Genomic DNA, 22672 nt, shown 5'->3' with positions numbered 1-22672 from the left:
CTATGGTTTTTATTGTATAGCTGTAGAACTTAAAGGTGGAAGACATGGACCTGGCAGTGGGAAACAGCTTTCCATAATGCCCGATGGGTCTGTGGAATTAATTTCTGCTGTGTGCTGCTGAGACCAAGGAAGAGCCCTTCATTCAGGGAAAGATGGGGTTACATTGCAAGAGTCTCAGTTATATCTAACAGTGGGAGAAAAAACACTTCAGGTTTCTCTGGCCATGGTTAATATTGTTTGGTGCAGTTCACAATGAAATTCCAGCTGATCTTACCTTTTCCCTCTACAGGCTTGTGTAAATTTTTTTCCCTCAAGTATCTGTTAGCAGCCACTTTTCAAAGTTGGATGCTAAGATAATGATTGAGGAAGGCATGGCACATATCCCTCTAGTGAACAGCTTTTGAAAGCTTATTAACTAGTGCATTTGGGGAGAGATTGCTAATAAATCATCTATTTGTTTTCTGTTATCTTAATGGGATAATCTATTTCCTGAAATAATTTATTTTTAGTTAAAGAAGCATTGGGCAGTACATTTTAATTTAAGGTGAGATGCCACTGTGATCTTATTACTGAATTTTAAGAGGCCAGAATTTGGCTGAAACTTTGAAGGCTGTTTCTGCTTCAGCAGCCAGACTGAGAATTAAAATGTTGTAGTTAAAAGATAGAGCTGCCTCCCAGATTCAAGTACATTTGTCATAAGGGCTTAAGAAGAAGAGAGGCAAACAGAATAAAATGTAGGAGTCAGGACTGTAATTCAGTAATTCTGCCTGTGCAGACTCCATAAATTACAGTGAATTCAGTAATGTGAAAAAGCATCAGTAAATGCCTCCCTCTAACCTTTTGAAAATTGTTGGAAATCTCAAAGAATTACTTTAAAAACCAAACTTTTATGATATGCAGCTCCCTGGGGTCTGTAGGTGATAGTGGAAAAAGATAATGTTCACTCAAACTAGAACAGCATGATATTTTGGAAGGGAGATTGGGAACCAAAAAAACCCCCCAAAAAGTTAATGCACCCTACGACTGTGCATGGGCTCAGTAAGTGGTGGGAGAGAACAAGAATCAAATCTAGCAGAAGAAGGAGGTGCCATCCTCCCTTGTTGGATTGGGAAGCAGGTCTGATGCAGTGATGTCCCAGCTGTGGGACATGTGGAAGAGCTGGTGTTTTTTATTTTGGGGTAGTTTGGGAAATGAGTCAGCTGACATTCATCAGGACTTGTAAGACTGGAAGCCAGTTTTAATTAAGATGATTGTGAGGTGAGTGTGCACAAAACATCTGGTGCTGATACAGCATAGCCTGAACCTTTGGTTGTGTTTGGTCCCACATTCAAGCTTAGAGGCATCTAAATCTTGGAGTGCTGTGGGAGGTGGCACAGAGGTGTAATAAGGGATTTTGTCTCACAGCCTGGTCTGGACACAGCACAGCCAACTCCAGCACAACTGCTGATAGGCTTGGACTAGGAAATCTTGCTGGACCTAGGCTGACTTCAATTCATAGCTTGGGTAAACCACTGCAGTGGTACAAATTTGAGTAGTTCATGAATTCCACACTCAGAGGTTTTCTGCCTCCCTCTCCCCTTTTCCCAGTTCCTCAGAGCAGTCTGTGTTCCTGCCTCCCTGCTATAGTGTTGCCTGCCTTCTGTTTTTTTCACAGCTCCTTGGAACAGAGCACCACATCATATGCTGAGCTGTGAAAAAGAGGAAATGCAGTGCTTCAAAATGAGGTGAAGTTGGGAATAAATCCCACAAGTCAGCTCAGCTGTGGGACTTCCCGACAGCTAATGCCTCTGGCTTACCTCAGGGAAGCTGGAGGCCACATTCCATTTCCTGGGAAACCTCTCCTCCTTCCTAGAGCAGTGCCCTACCTTCCAAAGCAGAAGGTATTTTGGTGTGAGATAACTTGGTCTCTGCTGCTGACACATTCTGGGGTGTGGATGTATCTCAATGTTCATGGAGCATGGACAGGAACTTGGTCTGGTTACCTCAAAGTTTACCTGGAGGCATTTGTTAACAGCTGAATGAGCTGCTTGAGGTGGGAATGCTCCAACAGGAAGAAAGGAAAGCAGGTTACACCCAGGATATTTTGCTGCCCATTTGGTAGGATGCTTACCTGGGAACTGGAGTATATTGTTGTACATTCAGTCCTTGATAAGGCTTTTTTGGTTTCACTATCAAACCACACAAAATCAAATCCTCATAGCCCTAATCTGTACAAAAACCCATTTCTGCACATGTGGACTGTATATTAAAAAAAACAAAACCACTTAATATAAAATATTAATCCACAAAGAGAATTGAGTATTGAGCTATATGATTCTCATTTAATGTAGATAATTTGAACTTTTGTCCCAACAAGAGACTCTCAAACACTTGCCATACACATTCATGGGACCTGAAGAATTAGGACCAATATATCTAGCATGATTTGTAATTGAACATCTTATTTTCTTGAAGTATTAATGGTGAAGTAGAGGTTATTCTGTTTTCTTCTGTGCTTAACAGACACCAAATTCATACTGCAGCCAAATTACAGATTTTTATTTACTGATTTCAAATCCTCTCCAGTGAGGCAATCAAAATGCCTTGATAGCCTACGTGTTGCTGAGACAGAAATCCAAGCCAAAATACATCTGAATTAATCTGTAAATGTAAGAAAACCCTACAGATGTGTGAAAAGAATGTTTGAAAATCAAGAGTTGCCAAATATTATTTCGAAATCCACTTGGGACAATAAAGAGGAGGAAGGAAAATTCACAGCAATCAAGGAGTCAACATTCTTAATGCTCTTAGTGTATGATTGTTAAAAATATTGAGAATGCCTTTCTATGGCGTTAATAATGTTTTTTCTATTTATATGGAATATAAATGCACAAGCTTCAGTGACTCAGGGTTCATAAGTGAAAGCAAAGGTAGAACAAACCAGGGAAGGGGTGCACACGTTTTTCCTCTTTTTATGTTATTACAGGAATCTCTGGTTAGGCTTTGAGACCCTCGAGTAGTCTACACAGAATCAGGAAACCAGGGAGTGCTCACTGTGGGGGAGTTAAGGGTAAGACACAAGAAGAGGAATTTGTCTGTCTCAAGTGGGTGTCAAGCTGGGTACCCTGTATCCTCTTATGTCAATGTTCTGTGGCAAATCTGCCTTACTGGAAATCACAGAATGGTTTGGAGTGGTGGGGATCTTAAAAATCATCTCATTCCAGCCTCCTGCCATGGGCAGGGACACCTTCCACCAGACCAGGCTGCTCAGAGCTCCACCCAGCCTGGCCTTAGACACTGCCAGGGATGGGACATCCATAGCTTCTCTGGGCAGCCTGTGCCAGGGTCCCACCATCCTCACAGGGAAGAATTGCTCTGACACCTGATCTAAACCTGCTCTCTGTCACTTTGAAGCCATTCCCCCTTATCCTGCCACTCCATGCCTTTGCAAACAGTCTCTCAAACGTTTCCATCAGCCTCTTTCAGGTAGTGGGAGGCCACAATTAGGTCACCCCAAAGTCTTCTTTTTTTCTAAGCTGAACAATCCCAATTTTTCCTTGGCCTATTGAACCCCATAGGCAGAGGTTGAAGAAGTAGCAGCTCTGCTGTGGAAGGCCTAGGGGTTATGGTGGAATTTGAAGGAACCCTGCACATGGCAGAAAACACAGGCTGAGGTGCCTCAGCAGGAGCATGGTCAGCAATTATGGGAATTTATTATCTGTCTGTCTATACTCAGCCCTGGGAGACCTCACCTGGAATACCATGACTGCTTTTGAGCCCTCCAGTTCAAGAGAGGTGTTGAGCAAGAAGAAAGGGTCCCGAGAAAAACACTTAAGCTGATGAGGGGTCTAAAGCATCAGGGTACCAGGGGAGCTGAGGTTGCTCAGCCTGGGGAAGAGAAGGCTGAGGTGAACCTGAGGCAGCTACAGCCACCTGAAGGGGAGTCACAAAGGTGATGGAGCCAAATTCTTCCCAACAAGGGGCAGCAGCCACAAGAGTTGTGGTTTGGGAAGGTCACATTGGACATTAGGGAAAGATCTCCCAGCAGGAGGGTGGTGCAGCAGCAGGACAGGTCACCCAGGGTGGCTGTGGGTGCTCCCCTCTCAGGAATTTACAGGATTTGGCTGAACAAAGCTGACCTGACACAGCACTGCTTGCTGCCCAACCATCCTGCTGTGAGCAGAAAACTCCAGTGCTCCCCTCCCATCAACATCAGGAGTTTTTAGCCCACTCGGCCCCTCCATCCTTCTCCTGGGTTTAGTCTTGTGCTCCTTCACATCTGAACATGCAACAGAAATGCTTTCTGTGGCTGCTCTCTTCTTACTGTTCACGCAGAGCAGGAAAAATAGATCCTGAGGGGGTGTGGCACTGCAATTAATTCCAGCTTATCACCTAAAAAAGAGAAAAAAGCAAATTTATTTATCAGCATTGGAAAGGTTAGAGACCTGTCATGAGTTTGTTGGGGTTTTTTTGTAATATTAGATTTGCTTTTAGAAAATTAAGATCCTCTGGTAGATACACAGGAATTTGTGTATATGTGTGGTTTTCTTGGAGCTGTTGCAGCAAATTCTTAAATATGGAACAGCCAGAAAAAAATGCATTTCTTTTTTTCAATAGGCACTCCTACACTAATTTAAAAATAGTAAACTGGGGCAAGGTAAGTATCACAGAGCCTGATGTGAAAAAAAAATACATCGATAGAAAATAAGGAATAGAATATGTGATGAAGATTGACACTGTAAGTAAAAAAGGAAGAGGGAAAAAAATAACACAGAATAACAGAAGATGCAAAGTGATTAGGGAGCACCAAGAGAGATGGGAATGGAAAGTTGGTGACAGATGAGGCTGATAAGGCAAAGGGCCTAAAGGAATTCCTCGCCCCAGTAATCACAAAGGGAGCAGAAGGCAATATCCCAGGAACTGGGATTTGTTTTCCTCAGGGAAGGAAGGAAAATGTCAAAAGGTTTTACTCTCGCACTGGAGTGGATAATAAGGCAATTAGTACTATTAAAAAGTTCTCAGAGCACCCAGACTGGAGTAATAAATCACATCCTAGGATTGTAAAGGGAGTGGGAGATGCTGGAAAGCTTTTGTGGGACATTTGTGATAACTTACTAGAATGGGAATTACTGAGGACTGGTGAGTGTTTAATGAAGTTTGGGCATTTACAGATCTCTAAGCTTGACTGCACTTGACCTCAGGAGAAATTAGACACTGGTGAGTCATGGCTGTGGAGATTTGTAAGTGACAACATGAATATATTATTAAAAATACACTATTTTAACATACATGCCACTGGTAAAGTATATGATAGAAATTATTTGGAGTCTGCTGCACAAAAGATTTATGCAAATAGTATCTATTAATAGGATTTCTCAGGGAAAATCCTTTCTTTTCAATAGAAGAGCAATGGTATGCTTACTTTTGCAAAGGGTTTCAGATGTTTCTACAATTTCAAATGGTGTTTTTCCCTACATTAGGGATATTAGAGAGGAAGTAACTGGGGACCTTTTGCAAAGCTCTGTAAATACGTGAACTATGCAGTTTGTCATCCACAGGTTGAATAAGAAAGGAGAGGAATACAAATCCTTCATATGTTATACCTACACATACCTTCTTTTGGTCTCCACACCTTTTTATTGCTAGATGCATTTTAGAAAGAAGCATGATTCCTTTATAATATGGTTCAACTGCTGCCAATAAAAACAAAAATAAAAAAAAAATATTAAAATAAAAATTGAAATTTAAAAATAGCAGGTAGACTCCTCTCCTTGATATTGTGGGCTGGTTGAATCCTGTGTTGCCCAGAGGAGCAAGATCTTGTTATCCCCATCCATCCCAGGGATTGGAGCTGTGGGGACTGCCCGTGGTGGGGGTGACAGGGTATGGACTGACAGCCCAGGCTCATCCTACTCCCAGCCTGGAGCAGCCTGAAATGAAATAGGGCTGAAGGAATGAGACCAGGCAGGGGAAGGTGACAAGCTGCAGAGGGTGTTTCATTTACCTTCTCCTACAGCTGCATTCAGTTCCTTCCTTGGGGAGCACCACAGGGACCTGTGTTCAATGGAAAAATAAGGAAATAGGATGGAGAAATCTGAAACTCTTGAGGGGAGCAGCCTCTGCAGAAAGCATTTGGATAAACCAGTCTCTCTCCAGCTGGCAGGAGAAATCAGCTGCCAGAAGATGCCAACGAAAGGGTGGAAAAGAGGCTTCCCAGAGAGCTTCCACAGTGCCCAGCATCAGCAGCACCCCCCTAACCAGGCTGGCTGGAGGAAACCAGAGAGGCAGGAGCTGTGGGAGCAACAGCCAGTGTGGAATAATCAGCACTGGGAAAATGAGAGAAGTGTTCAGAGACACAAAGGTCTTCTCCACCTATTAGTGGTTATTTTCTTCTTTCATTTGTATTCAGTCAGAGTTGGGATTGAAGCATGAGAGATGGACTTTTGTGTTTGGACTCAGCTGTTTATTAATTCTTATCTATAATACAGCGAGTGCTACAGAACTTAGCTAACAAGCTAAAAATGAAAAAATGGAGCTGTATCTTGCTCGTTATAAGATTTTTTAAGGTCTAACTATTCAATTAAAAACTAACATTTATATTATTTATACTTTTGACTCAATGACCAAACACCTGTGACCCGCAGTGCAGTACTTTCTATAAAACCAAAAACTACTACTTAAAACCAAGAAGAAGAAGGAACAAGAAGGAAGTAGAGACAACACTCAAGAACTTCCATCTTGTCTAATACCTATTACTATAGGTAAAATTCCAAACCCTTCACCATGTGAAATTACACATTTCTATTCAAACTACTCTCCAGTGATTCCAACTCCCATCTCTAATTTTGGAAGCTTTCTCCAAGGCCTTAAGTCAAAAGCAGTGTTCTCCAGGGTGTCAGTGCCAGAAAGTAGAGAAAATTCAAAACTCCCAGGATTCAGGGTTCCAACACCCACCTATGGCAGCCACCCTGCCCAGTGCACTGACAGCATCTGTCTGAAGGGCTTCTTCTCCAGGGCTTGTGCAGGCCCAGATTCCAGAGATCTGTCAGTGGGACATGAGCATCCCTGCAGGGTGGCTGGCAGACCCTCACAGATCTTGAAATTCTCCTGTGGTTCCCAAGGCTGGGGGACCTGATGGGACCCAAGTGCAGCTGCACTGCAGAGGCCTCAGAGCTGCCAAGGTGACCTTGACAGGACACCCAGAGCTGGGACCTTGGCAGGCTCCTGTCCTGCTGCCACCTGAGGAGGAGCTCCCCTCCTTCCCAGCTCCCCATGGACACCAGCTCATCCTCCAGCACAGCCTCTGCTCTGCTCAGCACCTGCTGTGCCAGTTTGCATGTCCAAGCTCATCTTCGGTTGAATTTCAGCACTTAGGAAAAATAAAGGCATAGCTGAAGCTGAATCCAGCTGGAACTTGTAGGATTCCAGAAGCCTGGAGATTTTGAGCTTTCTGTGCTTTTAGGCACAGACCCCCTGGAAGACACTGCTTTTGACCTGAGGCCTTGGGGACAGCTTTTAAATATGAGTGGTGCAGTAGAAATCACGAGTGTGTAGTGAATTAGAAGTGTGTGCTTTCACAGGGTGATGGGGTTTAAATTTGAGGTTTTTATAGTATATTAATAGATATAGGACAAGACGGAGATTTTTGGGCATTGTCTCCTTCTTTGTTCATCTTTCTTCTTCTTCCTTCTTCATAGTTTTCAGGTAGTAGTTTCTGCTTGGTCAGTCAGTGTCACTCCAAGGGTCATGTGAATCTAGTTATTGGGTCAAAAGTATAACTAATATAGGTGTTAATTCTCTATTGGACAGTTTAGCCTTAAAAGACCTTGTAGCAGTTGCCTCTGTGGCCATTTTTCCTCACTTCTAGCAAGGAGCTGGAAGTGCTGTCATACTTTCTGTGCTTTCTAATAAGATATAATAAACATCCAAGCCCAAACACAAAAAAAACCTGTTTCAAACGTGTTTCTGTTAATCCTGGCTCTGAGAAGAAGACAGATGAGACTGATTGACAAACCATTAATTAGGTGGTGCAAAGCCCCTGCACTGCTGCCCACAGAATTAACCTGCTGAGGGGCAGAAAATCTGTAAGGGAGCCAGCAGTGGCTGCGTGTGCCCATGTGTGTGTCCAAGCATCCCCTGGGGTTTGTGCACCCCACCTGAGTCCTTGCTTCACCTCGAGGTGTCAAAGCTAATTCCTGCTTTTCCATGCCATGGAACATGGACAGGACACAGCCATAGCCCTGGTGTTTGGCAGAAGCTTCTCTCCATGTGTGGGACAGAACCCCTGAGGCTGGCAGGGACATCAGGAGCCCAAAGCAGCTTTACCTCAAGGGACAGCAGGCATCCCAAAAAAGCTGGTTATGCCTGTGCAGCAGGAGGTAACACCAAAAACATGACCTGATCATCCCTAATTTCTGACCAGTCCCCAGATTGCCTCACCTTTTTTTTTTAATTGTTGTTGTTATTTTAAACAATTCAATATGTTTCCCTGCAGGTGTTTTCCCTCTTGAATTCTTGAGCTCTACCCCAAACTGTTCTCAATTTCTCACCTCTGACTGTAATTGTACCTCTCTAATCTGAGCAGAGACTTTCTGGGGGCTTCCTCAGAGCCTGACTCGAGGTCACACAGCTGTGCTGTGCCAGGGCTGGGCTTTGGCTCCTTGGTACACGAGCAGCTGAGCTCCCTGGGGAGGCTGCAGAGACTGGGAGAGCAGCACTGCACTGCCTGTGTTGTGGTGTTGGATCCCAGAAACCTGGGAGTTTTGAGATTTCTGACACTGACCCCTAGAAAACACTGTTTTCGACCTGAGGCCTTAGAGAAAACTTCCAGATTTGAATGATAAATTTATAATCACAGGTGTGTAATTAAATAGAAGTGTGTGCTTTCACATAGTGAAGAGTTTTCAATTTGAAATTTTTATAATATACTAATAAGTATAAGACAAGATAAAAGATTTTAAGTAGTGTCTTTTGGTGTTCATCTTCCTTCTTTTTCATAGTTTCAAGTAGTAGTTTCTAGTTAAACTGTTAGTACCACACTGAAAGTCATGAAAATTTAATTATTGAGTTAAAAGTATAAATAATATAAGTGTTATTTCTCTATTAGACTGTTTAAGGGACCTTGTAACTAGCTAGATCGGTCTCTGTTTTCCTCACTTCTAGCTAGTGGCTAGAAACGTTGCTAAACGTTCTGTACTTTTAAAAACTATTTAATAAACAACCAAGCCCAAAGACAAGAAAATCCGTTTCCTTCGTGTATTTTTTAATCCTAACTCTGAGTAAAACCAGAAGAAACTCCAGACACTAATTTAGTAGTACAAAACAGCCCCACTGTTACAGTGTGGGGATTTTGGGAAAGACAACCAAACCTATAAAGCCATGTTTTGCTCCTCAGGTCACACAGATGGGCACTGCCCCATTCTTATTGACTTGGGGGTGACAAGGCAATGCCCACAGCTGTTACCCATCGTTTTTGCTGCTCCTGAGAAGCTACATGACATTCTAAACTGACGTTTGCTGAGTGAAATTTGAGCACAAGTATTTCTTCAAATTGCTAAAAGTGATACCATTCCTGTGCAACATGTATTATTCTCAGTTTTGGGTTTGGGTGTTTTCCAGCCTGCTCAGCATCAGGAGACACAAACAGTCTTGTTTTCTCCTTGCTTCTTCCTTGATCCCTTTCAAGACAATGATGGATGGACAAGCAGAAATGGATTTGATCTCCCCAGAGCCATTATCTAAACTGAAATGGTGGTGTGAGGCATCCACAGGCTGACTGATTCTGGATTTCAGAGAGAGCTCCAGTCCCTTGAAAAACAAGTTCAATTTTCCAGAGAAGGCAAAAGGTGTTTTGTGCAAGAAGTTTCTTTCTGAAGAGAGGAGAAGACACACCCAGAGCCAGGCACAGACAGCTGAAGTTTTAGCATCAGTCTTACCCCAGTGAGAAATCACTCCTGAGTGACTTCCAAAATCAGTGTAATTTGGTTTTGTTGTTGTATCTGCACTTCTTTTCCTAATTTCCAGCATTGCAAGAAGTAGGAAGTCTATTGTGTTATTACCTAGATTACCTAATGTAGCTTTCCTTGGCTCAGCAATCAGTGACTTAGGCCACTGCAAGTTCAAGAGGGGATCAGAGGCACCAGTCAAAGGCTCCAAACATTTTTGTTGGAACAAAATTGCAAACCTCACTAAAAGAATTTACAGACAATAGTGGTAAATAAGAATATCAATTTAATGTCTGACAGGTCACCTCCCAAAGGACTAAACCTGTGGTGCAGAGGGATAGAGACGGTTTACAAATGGTCATTCCTGTCTCTTTCTTTTATGAAAACTGCCTATTTTGTGGCCAAGTGGTACAAAAGCAAAATAATTTATAAGAGTTATTTTAAAGCTGAAATCAGGTTCTCAGAAAATCTGTCTCCCAGTCTTCCAGTAGGTACAAGGTTGTTATAAAGAGGATTATCATCACCCACTCATCATGTCCATCAAAACAAGAACAAGAACAAATCAGCTTTGAAGTAAAGAAGATTTAGGATGGGGAATACAGAAAACTTCCTAATGATGGGAATCATGCAGCGCTGGAAGACATAACCCAGGAATGCCCTTATATAGCCATGACTAAAATCTGTATTGTTGCACAGAGGGATTTAAATCACTAAATCACAATGACATAAGAACCTTTAATCCTGGCATCTGCTATATTTGTAACTGGAATGTTTTTCCAGTCTTTTTTTTTTTTAGATCCTTTATTAATACACCAATGAATTGTATAAGGCAATGAGTGGCATTTGCATTATCTTGCTGTGATCTAGAAAAGAGGTGGAGAAGCAACCTTTGAAGGTGACACAAAGTTATCTAGGTTAGGCTAAGCCAAAGGAGAGAAAATACTTCCCAGAAGTTTTGTCCAGTCTGAGCATGAAGGCAGTGGGACAATAAAGCTGTGTTGATTCTCATCTATGCAAAATCATGTCCAGCAGATGCAGTGACCTGAAGCCCTCTGCACAGTGCTTGGTCCTAAATCACAGACAGCAAAGTCAGGGAAAGACTGGGAAATTCACCTGGAAGCTCAGTGTAAAACCAGTGGTCAAATCATAAACAGGATGTTGGGGGATATTTGGAGTGGAATAGAAAATAGGTTCAATATTCTGACATTTCAGTGCCAGTAAGTGCTTCCCCTGGAATACTGGATCTGGTTCTGGTCAGCCTGGTGCTCTGCAGAGACCTGCTCAGGAAAGCTGATTTAGCTTAAGGAGCTTACCCAGATCTCTCTGCAGACAGGAACGAGCTCTGGCTCTCTTCTAGGAGATATTTCAAGGATCTCATTGCAGGTGACTGTTCTCCAGCACCTTTCACAACAACCAGGTTTTCTCCTTTAAAACAGAGGCAACCCTTTCTCTATCAAGATATAGAAATGTAAGGCATGATTCATGAAAATTGTGAGAGAAGTTGGGAAAAAAAAAACCCCAAATGAAAACTGAGGAAGCTGATTTACACTGGGAGCAATCAGAACTGCACAAGCTAAGAAAACCAAGAGCAGGCAGACCTGGTAGTCACTTCTGACTTTTTAATAGTAAGACAACAAACCCCCTCAGTGACACGGAGAGGCAGGGGATGAGAAGAGAGGAAGGCTGTTCCACACAATGAGGGGATGAAGCTTCACTGCCTTGACAGCCCTGCAGGATTAAAGAAAATACCCTCCTCTCCTCAGCTGATGGGACAACCAGCAGCTGTGCTGGAAGGGCTGAAATAAGAGCAGCCCCAGGGCTTGGGTTGCTGCACGTCAGATTATGACTTCACTCAATGTTGAAGCTGGATTCTCTTATTTACCCTTCTTTCACCAACAAGCAGTTTAATCACTGGTTACCCCCTCACACAGCTTCTGTGTTTTTTTCCCAGCATGTCTGGCCCAGCTACCTCCATGGACAAAACATCCCACTGCCTGGATCAGCCCCAGTGATCTCCTCAGCCATTTCTGAGTGAGAGCACAGTTGACAGCTGTACAGAAGGAAAAGGGGCCACAGGGACAAGCCTGAATGTGCACCTGGGAGCAAATGATGAGCCAGATTGCCAGGAGTGAAATGCATTCACCCCCTCACCTTTCCAGGTTCCTGCCAGGCCATAACTGCAGAGACACACCAAGGTATCCTGGGTGAGAAACAGTGCACACACTCATTTACAACATCCCACTGACCCTGTTGTTTCTAATTCCCTGGCTTCACAATTCCCTGCCTTGGCTTTTAACGGAAGCACTATATTTGTCCCCTTCTACTCTTCTTTAAAAAAGGCACTGAGCTTTCTGAGCTTCTCAGCATCATCTGCTGATTTTCCTGCCCATGGAGTAATTCTTCCCTTGTTTTCCCTTTTTGTGACTAAAAAATACCCTTAAAATGTCTTATTAGTATAAGCAAAGAATAGGAGAAATATAAGCAAAGAATAGGAGAAATATTTTATTTTATGCTTTAGACTTTCTGATTTTGTCTCTGTATGCTCATGCTGAGCTTTTTTTTTAACATTCATTTTTAGATATTTGACCTAGTTTCTACGTTCTGTACTCTCCCTTCTTGCACTTGAGATCATAGAGGAGCTAGTGATTTCACAGATATCTCCTACTGCATTTCCTATCCTTTCTACACACTGGGATATTTTGTGAGTCTGCTGCTACAGTCTTTTGTTTATTTATTTATTTATTTATTTATTTTTAATGAGCCATCAATTTATTCTGGAACTCCTTTCTTCATGGATTTGATTCCCAAAGGAATTTATCCTCTGTATTAAATCTGCTGCCTTCAAGTCCTTTGCCTTGAGGTTGATGTTATCCTCCCCACACTCCCTGAGGCTTACAAATCCTGTAACTCTCACCAACACTGTCCTCCACTTCTACATTCCCAAGTTATTCCTCTCCTGTGGTAGGAACTGCAGGACTCCAGGATCCCCACCTGGGAAGCTGCTTTCTGTACTGCTGCCTGGCAGAATGCTGGTGACACTCCCCAAGGGCTGTACCCTACTTTATCATGACCCTCAGAACAATCAGGGTGGTTAAAGACCCCCTCAAACCAGTTAGCTCTGTTTCTTTGTTGAGGTTTATTTTTTTCCAAATTATTCTGCTATACACACAAGAGTGAGTCTCCTCTCTCTGAATTTCTTATTTAGGGGTAGGAGGCAGAAAGTAATGGATGCGATTTTTTACTGCATTATTTCCTGCTGCCATTTAGAGATCAGGTTTATCGTGCTCCACGCTCTCTGTCTGAGAAGGGATGTGTGTCTCTGCTTTCCCCTCGCCACTTCCTATTTCTCCAGTTCAGTTCACTGCTTTCCATTTGTCCCTGCTGCCCACAGCCTCATGCAGACCCTGCAGAGCATCCTGGTGGGAGGTGAGGGCAGAGCCCTGGCAGTCCCTGACCCTTCCCCCTTGAGAGCTGCACAGAGCAGTGCGTGCCTCTTCACAGGCAAGACCTCAAAGGGAGATTTCTTCACCCTTCCAAAAAGTCACATAAATTAGGCAGTAAAATTTTTCCCCAACCAGCAGCCACGACTTGACTATCAGGACCACTTTATTTCCCATTTCTTTAATAGGCAGCTTTTCTTCCTGAACACAGACAGCTTAAAATTTGATGCTGAGATCACTCAGTTCAGTCTGATTCGATCTTGTCATCTTCACTATGAACTGTCCCTACAATTTGAAACAGAAACATCACAGCTACATTAAATACCAATAAAATTATGTGCAAATACAAAGATTAACTCATTCTAACTTGATTTTTCACAGCATGATCCTGTCCTCCTCATCCACATAAAAATTATTCAGCCGCAAAAGGCCCTTGAGCATAGCATGACATTTACAGCATCTCTGAGTGTTTCTTGTTTGTTTCTCATAAATTTCCTTTGGTAATAACTTAGTCACTCAGCAACACTCTACAGCACACACATATATTACATGATTATCTCATATTTTATACAACACACGTTAAAGTAATTAATTTTCCCTGGCAAATGTCATACCAGTTAGTTCATCGTTAGGAGCCAAATATTTGTGCAACCGTTTGTTACAAATATATGCACAACCACAGAACACTTCAGCTCTTGGTATTTATTAAGTGAAATTTAAAGGGACACTATCGAGGTTGTTACAGCCTCAACTTTCATGGTACTTTTTGTTCCATTTGAAATTCCCTTAAATATTGAATCTCAACTCATTTATTTATTTGTGCACTAACCTTGCTACAGCATTTGGCACACAAAAATAAATATGGTCTTGCTGTGGTGTGGAACTTGCTAGTGACCAGCAAATGTCTGGCATGGCAGTGGGGTTTCTTCTCTCACTTAAACCTTCTTTATCCTTTCATTGACAAGATCTGGAGTTTGTCCCATCTTTAAGGTAGCACCATAGCAAAATAGGTACCTCGTTCATAAAAAGAACTGATATTAATCACAAGCTCAATATGAACTCCAGGTGAAGACATTTCTTTCTGTGCTATCACAGGTTGCCTTCAAACAAAGACACAAAACCCCACCAGGACAGCAGCTCTGATTTCAGTGGATGGAAGCCAAGTTAGCCATGAAGCATCAGGATCAATTGCCTTGAAAAATGTATTATAAGGGCATGAAACCACCTCTGATATACAGTGAAGTCTGCTTCTCCCATCCCTGAAATTAGGTCTTACCCATACTCCTCACACACTGATACAAAAGCAAAGCCCTTCAAAGTGCATTTAGAGAGAGGAAGAGCAGCAGTGGAGCCATGCAGAGAGAAATTGTGCTCAGAGACTCGGCAGGCTGAGCCAGACGTCTCCATTCAAGCTAACAGCCCAATAAATCCTATTCCCTGCAGATCACTTATTCTTCAGCACGTTCAATCAACAGGTTTGGAAAGGAGGACCCGACACTTTCCTCACTTATTTTGGCCTTCTATGAGAAAAGCAGCAGTGAAGAAAAGAAGCAGAAAAAGTGGGAATGAGAAGGGCCAGGAGGAAGCACAAACCTAAGAAAGGAGGAAGGCAGGGGAAAGAAATATTGAAAAGAAATATTGAGAAGACATAGCAGAGCAAAGCAGAGATGAGAGTAACAGGAACAGTGCAGCACATTGGTGAGAGAGAGTTCTTTTAGGTTACTGTGCATTGCTGCTTTTTATTCGAGGAAGATGCCCTCAGACTGGAACAGGCAGAGAAAAAAGCAGAGCTGGGAGCTCAGGAGAAACATGAACTATCACATAGGCAGTGTGCCAAAAAGTCTGGTTCACTAAACTTGGCCGAAAGCTGAAGGGAGATGTGATTGCTATCTACCATTATGTAAGGAGAAGGCATTGGATGGCAAAAAAAAGAGATACATTATTCAAAGGACAATGCCAAAACAAAGATCAAAAAGATTTGTTTCCCAAGAGTGCCCTTAGGCTGGAAGTTAGAATAAAGTCCTAATCAGCAAAGGAATTAGGTTTGGGTAAACCTCAATTCCTAACCTATTCATGGAGTGAATGGCCATGGTCAGTCACTTTTTAGAAGCTGGTATTGACCAAGACTTTTGATCCATACAGATGACCCAGCTATCGTTAAGACAGAGCTTGATTAAGAAACGATAGCTGGTGTAGTGCCTGCAATTGCCAATGTCTTGGTCTCTGTGACAGAGGGGATTACTGTCATTCCTGTTCTGCTATTATCCTGGCAGGCTTCACCAATTTTGAGACCACTTATTGGAAACCCAAAATCCACTTGTTGCTTTGATAACTTATACTGCCTTAATTTTTTTTTCCTATGGACGACGAGCTATCATACTTGGAGCAGAATGGATGAATTCTCAAAGTAGCTTTGATCTGTCCTAGATCCTCAAAGCAGCCTGCAAGAATAGCTTGAAAGCCTTTTATTTAAAATAAGTGTCATTTCCTTTCCTCTCATTTTGATTGAAACAGATGATGAATGCAGGGCAAATTGTACTGTAAGCTTGATCGTGAAAGCAAGTATAATTCTAAACCAGCCTTGATCAATAGCAGTTTCTGGTAATTGACTGTAATCTATCTATCTATTTATCTATCTATTTATTGCCATGGGAATTTTAAATATGATTGGTGGGGATTTTTTGTTGTTTATCCATCAGCTACAAAGATGAAGTTTGAAAATGGAGGATGGGAGAAGAGGGAGGAATGGATCAGTCATGCAGCCTCAGCTGATGGCGTGTCCTCAAGGCAAGGCTTGGGGAAATGTTGACAATTTTCCTAGGCAGAAGGGAGCAGACTGGTAAGTCTGGCTGAACAGAGCCAGAGCTGGGGTTTCTTAGGGGCTTGTAGGCCTCCTTGGATGAGAGAGCTTTGATCATGGGCATGGAGAGTCAGGCTACTGGCAAGTTACACGCCTGGTGGAAAGGAGGGAAGGTGTATTAACACTTCTGCTGAGCCAAACCTCTCGTTTTTGTCAGAAAGGCAGCGTGAGAGGAATGTCAGGAAATGTTTGACCTGCATGAGTTCAGTCCCATTGATATCCCAAACAGGTCAGGAGTGAAGGAAGGAAAATAAGTACAGTCAGGAGGATAATAGCTGCCTCCCTCCTTTATGAGAGCAGCCCCCCATTTGTTCTGCAGTGTCTGACAGGGGTCTGGGAGCTGCACTTGAGGGACAGCAGCATTTCCCTGACTTTCATGGGGCTGTCTGGGCTGAGAGTCACTGTGCCACCCTGCCTCAGGGCCTTTGTGTTCCCAAGTGATTTGTCCTCACCTTAAAAGTGATGTTATCTGGAGGGAGGAAGGTGTGCTTGGCTCTTGCAGAGGTGACACAACTGGGAGGCCTCAGCTGCACTTTGACGTCTGGTTATGCCAAGCTCCATGTTCATACTTCATTCCCATCACTGTTAGGTGTCTTACTGACAAGTTTCTCTAACTCTTCCCAGCAACTACTGCATGCTGTATTAAATGCACGTCTATAGCTTAATTGAGAAAAAAAAATCTGCATTCCACTCTGAATTAAATTAGAGGCTTTTCTGTCAGGTTCATTTTACCAGTGTGCCTGCATCTCAAATCAGCCCACATAAGGAGGGTGGAGAGGAACTGAACAGCTACTCCCTCATGCAGATCTCACTGAATATATGCAGCGGGGGCAACTCAGAGTTATCTACCAGGCCCAGAATATTTCTCTTTCCATGTACTTTCAGAAGTGTGGGGGACTTAGGGGAGTGGCCCCTCATAGTCTCCGTGACTTCCATGACACGGAAGTCAGGCTGATTGCAAATATCTCCTGAGAAGCTCACACCTTATGTAAAAAAGCTGGCTATCAGATGAGTAGGAACTTCAAAACACTTCAAACAGGCACAGCAAAGTGAAACTTGTCCACTGAGCTTGTTCTGTGAGACAGAACACTTCTTCCATCAAGTTTCCAGAGGCTGAGGAGTCTGTGGGATGGGGTGATGAGGTGGGGACACAAGGACAGGAAAACCTCACACACAGCCTGTGCCAGGCAGGCAGCACATGTGGGGATGCTGTGCCTCCATCCCTCATCCCTGCCCAATACCTCTGTCCCCAAAGGGCAATGGCACATCTCATTGAGCAGCTCATGTGCAAATGTGCCTTGGTGGAGCAAGCTGAGCTGGAGCAATTGGCCATGGAAAGGTCACTCCAGCTAAGGAAACCTTCCAGTGAGACACAAATGGCTGAAACTGTTTTTCTGTTCTCCTCTCCCCCATGGCATGCCCAGGAGGAAAAGGCCATGAAATGTGGAAATTCACTCTTTCCACTTTGTCTTCCTGGTGGGGCAGAAGGCAGCTGCAGGAATGATGCACCAAGTATCCATGTGGTACATGGCCAGCACAGACCCATGGCCACAAAGGTGCCAGATTTTCCCTGTTTTGGTTGTCTGGAGCACTCCACAGCTGCAGTCCAATATCTCAGCATTCCTTTTTGGCCACTGAAGAATTATCTTCATGGGCTACATGTTCATTGACTGGTAAAAACAAAATGAATGAGGTAATAAAAGGCATGGGAAAACACAAGGAATTAATATTTCTAGGACTGTTCACTGAAGGTAGCAGCTGACCCACAGTGCATCACAATGAGCAGCCACACTGGGGTTTGCCCTCCTTTCCCCAACACGAGCTGGCCACAGGCAGGGCTGTGTTTGATTCTCCTGATCCAATCCCCTCTCTGACCTGTGCAATGCCTCTTACAGCATCCAATATTTTTCTAAGACAGGCCTAAGGAAGAGAGTATTAATAGGTAGTAATTTTCCATTCTTAATTTCTGGTACCTAATTAAGTGTATGCCACAGTTCAATTTTGGTTCAGGTTTTAGTGTGCTGTATGATGATCCACATAGAGTCATAATTCACTTTAATCTGAGAAGCCTGGGAACAATCTGATTTTGGGCAGCCCAGCCTTAACATGGCCTGTAAAACCAGTCCCAGGAAGAGGATAAGTCACACATGTGACAGAAGCAGAGACATATCTTCACAGACAAGCAACACTAAATTATGCTGATTTTAGTCAAACCTTCCTGGTCTTCTCTTCTTTTTAAATTTTCCTACTCTAAACTGACAGAACTCGGTCAGACCTGGCCTTCCACTTAGACAAATGGACTAAGCCTGCAGCATTTGGTCAGAGTGAAATCCAGGGTTTTTGTTTGTTTGTTTGTTTTTTAATTAAACCTCTTTGTAAAGTTTTGGGTGGCTCACTTTACAATTTGTATGCCTCTACTCATTTCAAGTTTCCCAGTAAAACTCAATCCCAACAGAAAGAGATTAGAATAGCTGTCTTTTTATCAGAAAAACAGCATTTTCCATGTTTCCCCCAGCTTTAGCTTCCCTCCTGCTTTCTCCTTCCTTTGAACTGTACAACTAATGCAGTCCTATGTACATCCACCACTATCATCTGCAGAGTAGTCAGAACACACAGTTAATTTACTCCTGCCAACTGCTTACTGTTGTTGTCATTAACAATCTTCATTTAATAAAAAGCTTTTATCAAAATTGGTTTTCCTGGAGTACTTTCATTTTTCCCAGAAAAGGCATTAAAATTAATTTGTTTTCACTTGGTCTGTACTACTGAGTGAATACAGCAAGGAATAAAAAAGATAAACATGTGAGAGAAACCCCAAAGAGAAGGTAATGTAGAAAGAAGCAATTGTGTTCTAAAGTAGATTATACTATTTTTTTTTTTTTTTTTCTTTTTGCATTTGAAAGAAAACAAAATGATTGAAGACTGGTAGAAAACATCAAATTACAGTGGTGGTTTGGTGCACAAGGAAGATGCTCCCCTTCTCCACAGCCTCCTGTGGCTTCTTTACTGGGGCAGGCAGAGGTGCAGAAAAATTGATCTGAGGGTTCAGGGACAATTCACAGGATTTTCTGCTGGAAATGCACTGGACTCTACTGATACTCTGCATTTCACTGACCTTCCTCCAGCAGGGCTGCTGTTTCTTTTGCATGGTTTTCACGTGCAGCCTGTGCCTGTACTGCCTGAAACCTTGGAGCAACGATTTATTATTGATATCAGAGGGGATATTATGACATCCTTCCTTCCTTCCTTCCTTCCTTCCTTCCTTCCTTCCTTCCTTCCTTCCTTCCTTCCTTCCTTCCTTCCTTCCTTCCTTCCTTCCTTCCTTCCTTCCTTCCTTCCTTCCTTCCTTCCTTCCTTCCTTCCTTCCTTCCTTCCTTCCTTCCTTCCTTCCTTCCTTCCTTCCTTCCTCCTTTCCTTCCTTCCTTCCTCCTTTCCTCCCTTCCTCCCTTCCTCCCTTCTCAAACATCTGGCAAAAAAACCCCAAAACAACAAAACAACCCCAAAATAATTTCCCCATAAATGACAGTTTTGGAAATCAGAACATTTTTGGCAAAATTCCAATTCAGAGAGTGAATTCTGCACAAATGCTCCCTGAGGACTGGACAGGGAGTCTCTCCCAGGCTGGCTCAGACTGAACACATCTCCCATGCTGTTCCATGAGCCTCTGTTTGGGGGAGGAGGGATGACACATTATGGGAATTTCATGGTCTGATGCATCATAGAGTATGAAATATGGCAGGGGAGCTCCTCTCCATCCACGAGAATAAGGACATTCAGCAGCTGAAGTACAGCTCCTCTGAGACAGGGTGATGGCAGATCAGAACTGGAATATTTTGGTTTAAGCTATTTTATCCATAAACTAATTTTTCTGTAAAAAGCAGTCTAATTTAAAAAAAAATCATATTAATGAACAGATTTACATAAGATGGAGGAACATAACATATCACAGTTGCTGTTCTCTGGAACTGGCTTTGGAAATGATCTGGAATGCATCCTCCCTTATTAACAAGGAAAATGTTACTTCCATTAAAGAAAGAAAAAACCCTCCCCCCCACCAGCCATCCGTGAGAAACTCTCACTGTATTTTCTGTTTGAAATTTAAATTTTTGCATAATACCACCCACTGTACAAAATGAATGTGATTAAAATGATGGTTTCTCTAATTTTCAATTAAAATATATTTTAAATGTTTACCTTTCCACACTAAATGCAAATGCAGATGCATAGTACAGTGCTGGGAAACCAGAAGGTGCAAACCCACTGACCCAGTTTCCTCATCCCAGTGGACTAAAATGCAAAAAAAAAAAACCAAACAAAAAGCTGTAAAAGCATCCCACCTTCCCCTCCCCCAAGCCTGATGGGGCCCCAGAGTAAAATGTGCTCTGTAAAAGTCACAAAACGAAAAACATTAAAAATTAATTGGTGCAGAAAATGGCAAATGCGGTGGGATTTGCCCCATCTGTGACCCCAATTCCAGAGGTATTTGGGGGGCACCACGTCCAGTGAGGTCACTGCTCCTCACCAGCTGGGAGAGAGCAAGGGGACAAGGCAAAGCTTTGGGCCTGAGTAAATTTTTATGGAATCCTTTAGGTTGGAGAAGACCTCTGAGATCATCGAGTCTGACTTCTGACCTAACACTGCCATGTCACCCAGACCATGGCACTGAGTGCCACGTCCAGCCTGTCCTTAAACACCTCCAGGGAAGTTGATTCCACCTCCCTGGGCAGCCCATTCCAATGCCTTATCACCCTTTCTGTGAAAAAATTCCTTCTGATGTCCAACCTAAACCTCCCCTGGCACTGCCTTAGACCATGTCCTCTGCTCCTGCCACTTGTCCCCTGGGAGAGGAGCTCGACCCCCACCTGGCCACAACCTCCTGTCAGGGAATTGTAGGGAGCCATAAAGTCACCATTGAGCCTTCTTTTCTCCAAATTTTGAGAGATTCGTGATGAAAATGGCCATTAATCCTGAAAAATGGAAGAAATTGATTTAGTGTGTGCTAGTGTTGCATTTAATATGCATTTAGCATTTAGCAAATAATGATCTATAATAAATATTATATAAATATATTATATATATTTTATATATGTTTATGTATTAATATAATTATTTTTATATGCTTTTATATAATAATAAAGCCAATAGAAATTATATATACATATGATATTTAGATATATTTCTATAATTATACATACTAATTTTTTATATATATAAATAAGAATGGATTTATTTCTACTTTACTACTGCTGACACTGGGATGGAGCAGTTCAGAATGAGTGGAGCAGGATGAGTAGTTTGGGATGAGTAGTTTGGGATGAGTTGTACTGGATGGAGAGGTTTGGGATGAGCAGTTTGGGAAGGAGTAGTTCGGGATGGAGGAGTTCGGGATGAGCGGTTCGGGATGAGCGGTTCAGGATGGAGCTGTTCAGGATGACTGGTCTGGAATGGAGTGGTTCGGGATGAGCGGTTTGGGATGAGCGGTTCGGGATGAGCAGTTTGGGATGAACGGTTTGGGATTAACGGTTTGGGATGAGTGGTACGGGATAGAGCAGTTCAGGATGAGCAGTTAGGGATAAGCGGTTCGGGATGAGCGGCTCGGGATGGAGCTGTTCGGAATGAGCGGTTCGGGTTGAGAAATTTGGGATGAGCGGTCCGGGATGGATTGGTCCGGGATGGAGCGGTTCGGGATGGAGCGGTTAGGGATGAGCGGTTCTCCATGGATCGATTTGGGATGGAGCAGTTTGGGATGAGCGGTTCGGGATGGCGCGGTCTGGAATGGAGCAGTCCGGAATGGAGCGGTTCGGGATGGCGGGGTTCGGGATGAACGTTTCTCCATGGATCGGTTCGGGATGAGCGGTTCAGAACGAGCAGTTCTGGATGAGCGGTTCGGGATGGAGCGGTTGGGGATGGATCGGTTCGGGATGAGCGGTTCGGGATGAGCGGTTCGCCATGGATCGGTTCGGGATGAGCGGTTCGGGATGAGCGGTTCGCCATGGATCGGTTCGGGATGAGCGGTTCGGGATGAGCGGTTCGCCATGGATCGGTTCGGGACGAGCCCCCGCGCTCCCCCCGCGCTCCTCCCGCGCCTCCTCCCCACCCCGTGACGTCACGCCGCATGACGTCACGCCGCGCGGTCTCCGGGCAGCGGCGGCGGTTGGGGGGCGGCCATGGCGCTGCCGCTGCTGCCCGGCTTCTCTCGCCGCCGCAACGTGAGTGCTGGCCCGGGCAGCATCCTGCCCGCCCTCCTGCCCGCCCTGCTGCCCTGCCCCGGAGCCGCGGGGCCGCGGGGGCCGTGCCCGAGGCGGTCCCGGGCGGGGCGGGGCCGGCAGGTGGAGGCCCCGGCTCCCCTGGGTGCGCTGAGCTCCCCCGGCCTCAGCGGGGTGAGGGTCCTGTGCGGCAGGACGGGAGGAGCTGAGGATAAAGCTACGCCCAGGGCAGGTTTAGGCGGG

At 43.8% G+C, this 22672-nt stretch overlaps 1 protein-coding gene across 1 annotated transcript in view; it reads left to right on the top strand.

The window, feature by feature from the left end:
• Nucleotides 1-22344: 22344 nt before the first annotated feature.
• EFHC2 (EF-hand domain containing 2) overlaps nucleotides 22345-22672 on the top strand; it is a 58534-nt gene continuing 58206 nt past the window's right edge. Inside the window, exon 1 of the mRNA XM_088160403.1 lies at nucleotides 22345-22432. Coding sequence (XP_088016529.1) covers nucleotides 22391-22432 — 42 coding nt within the window. The 5' untranslated portion in view covers nucleotides 22345-22390. The remainder of the gene's footprint in view (nucleotides 22433-22672) is intronic.

The sequence above is a fragment of the Sturnus vulgaris genome, chromosome 2 (genome assembly GCF_052056855.1).
Source record: "Sturnus vulgaris isolate bStuVul1 chromosome 2, bStuVul1.hap1, whole genome shotgun sequence".
NCBI classification, from domain to species: Eukaryota; Metazoa; Chordata; class Aves; order Passeriformes; family Sturnidae; genus Sturnus; species Sturnus vulgaris.
This window is presented reverse-complemented; position numbering and strand designations above follow the sequence as displayed.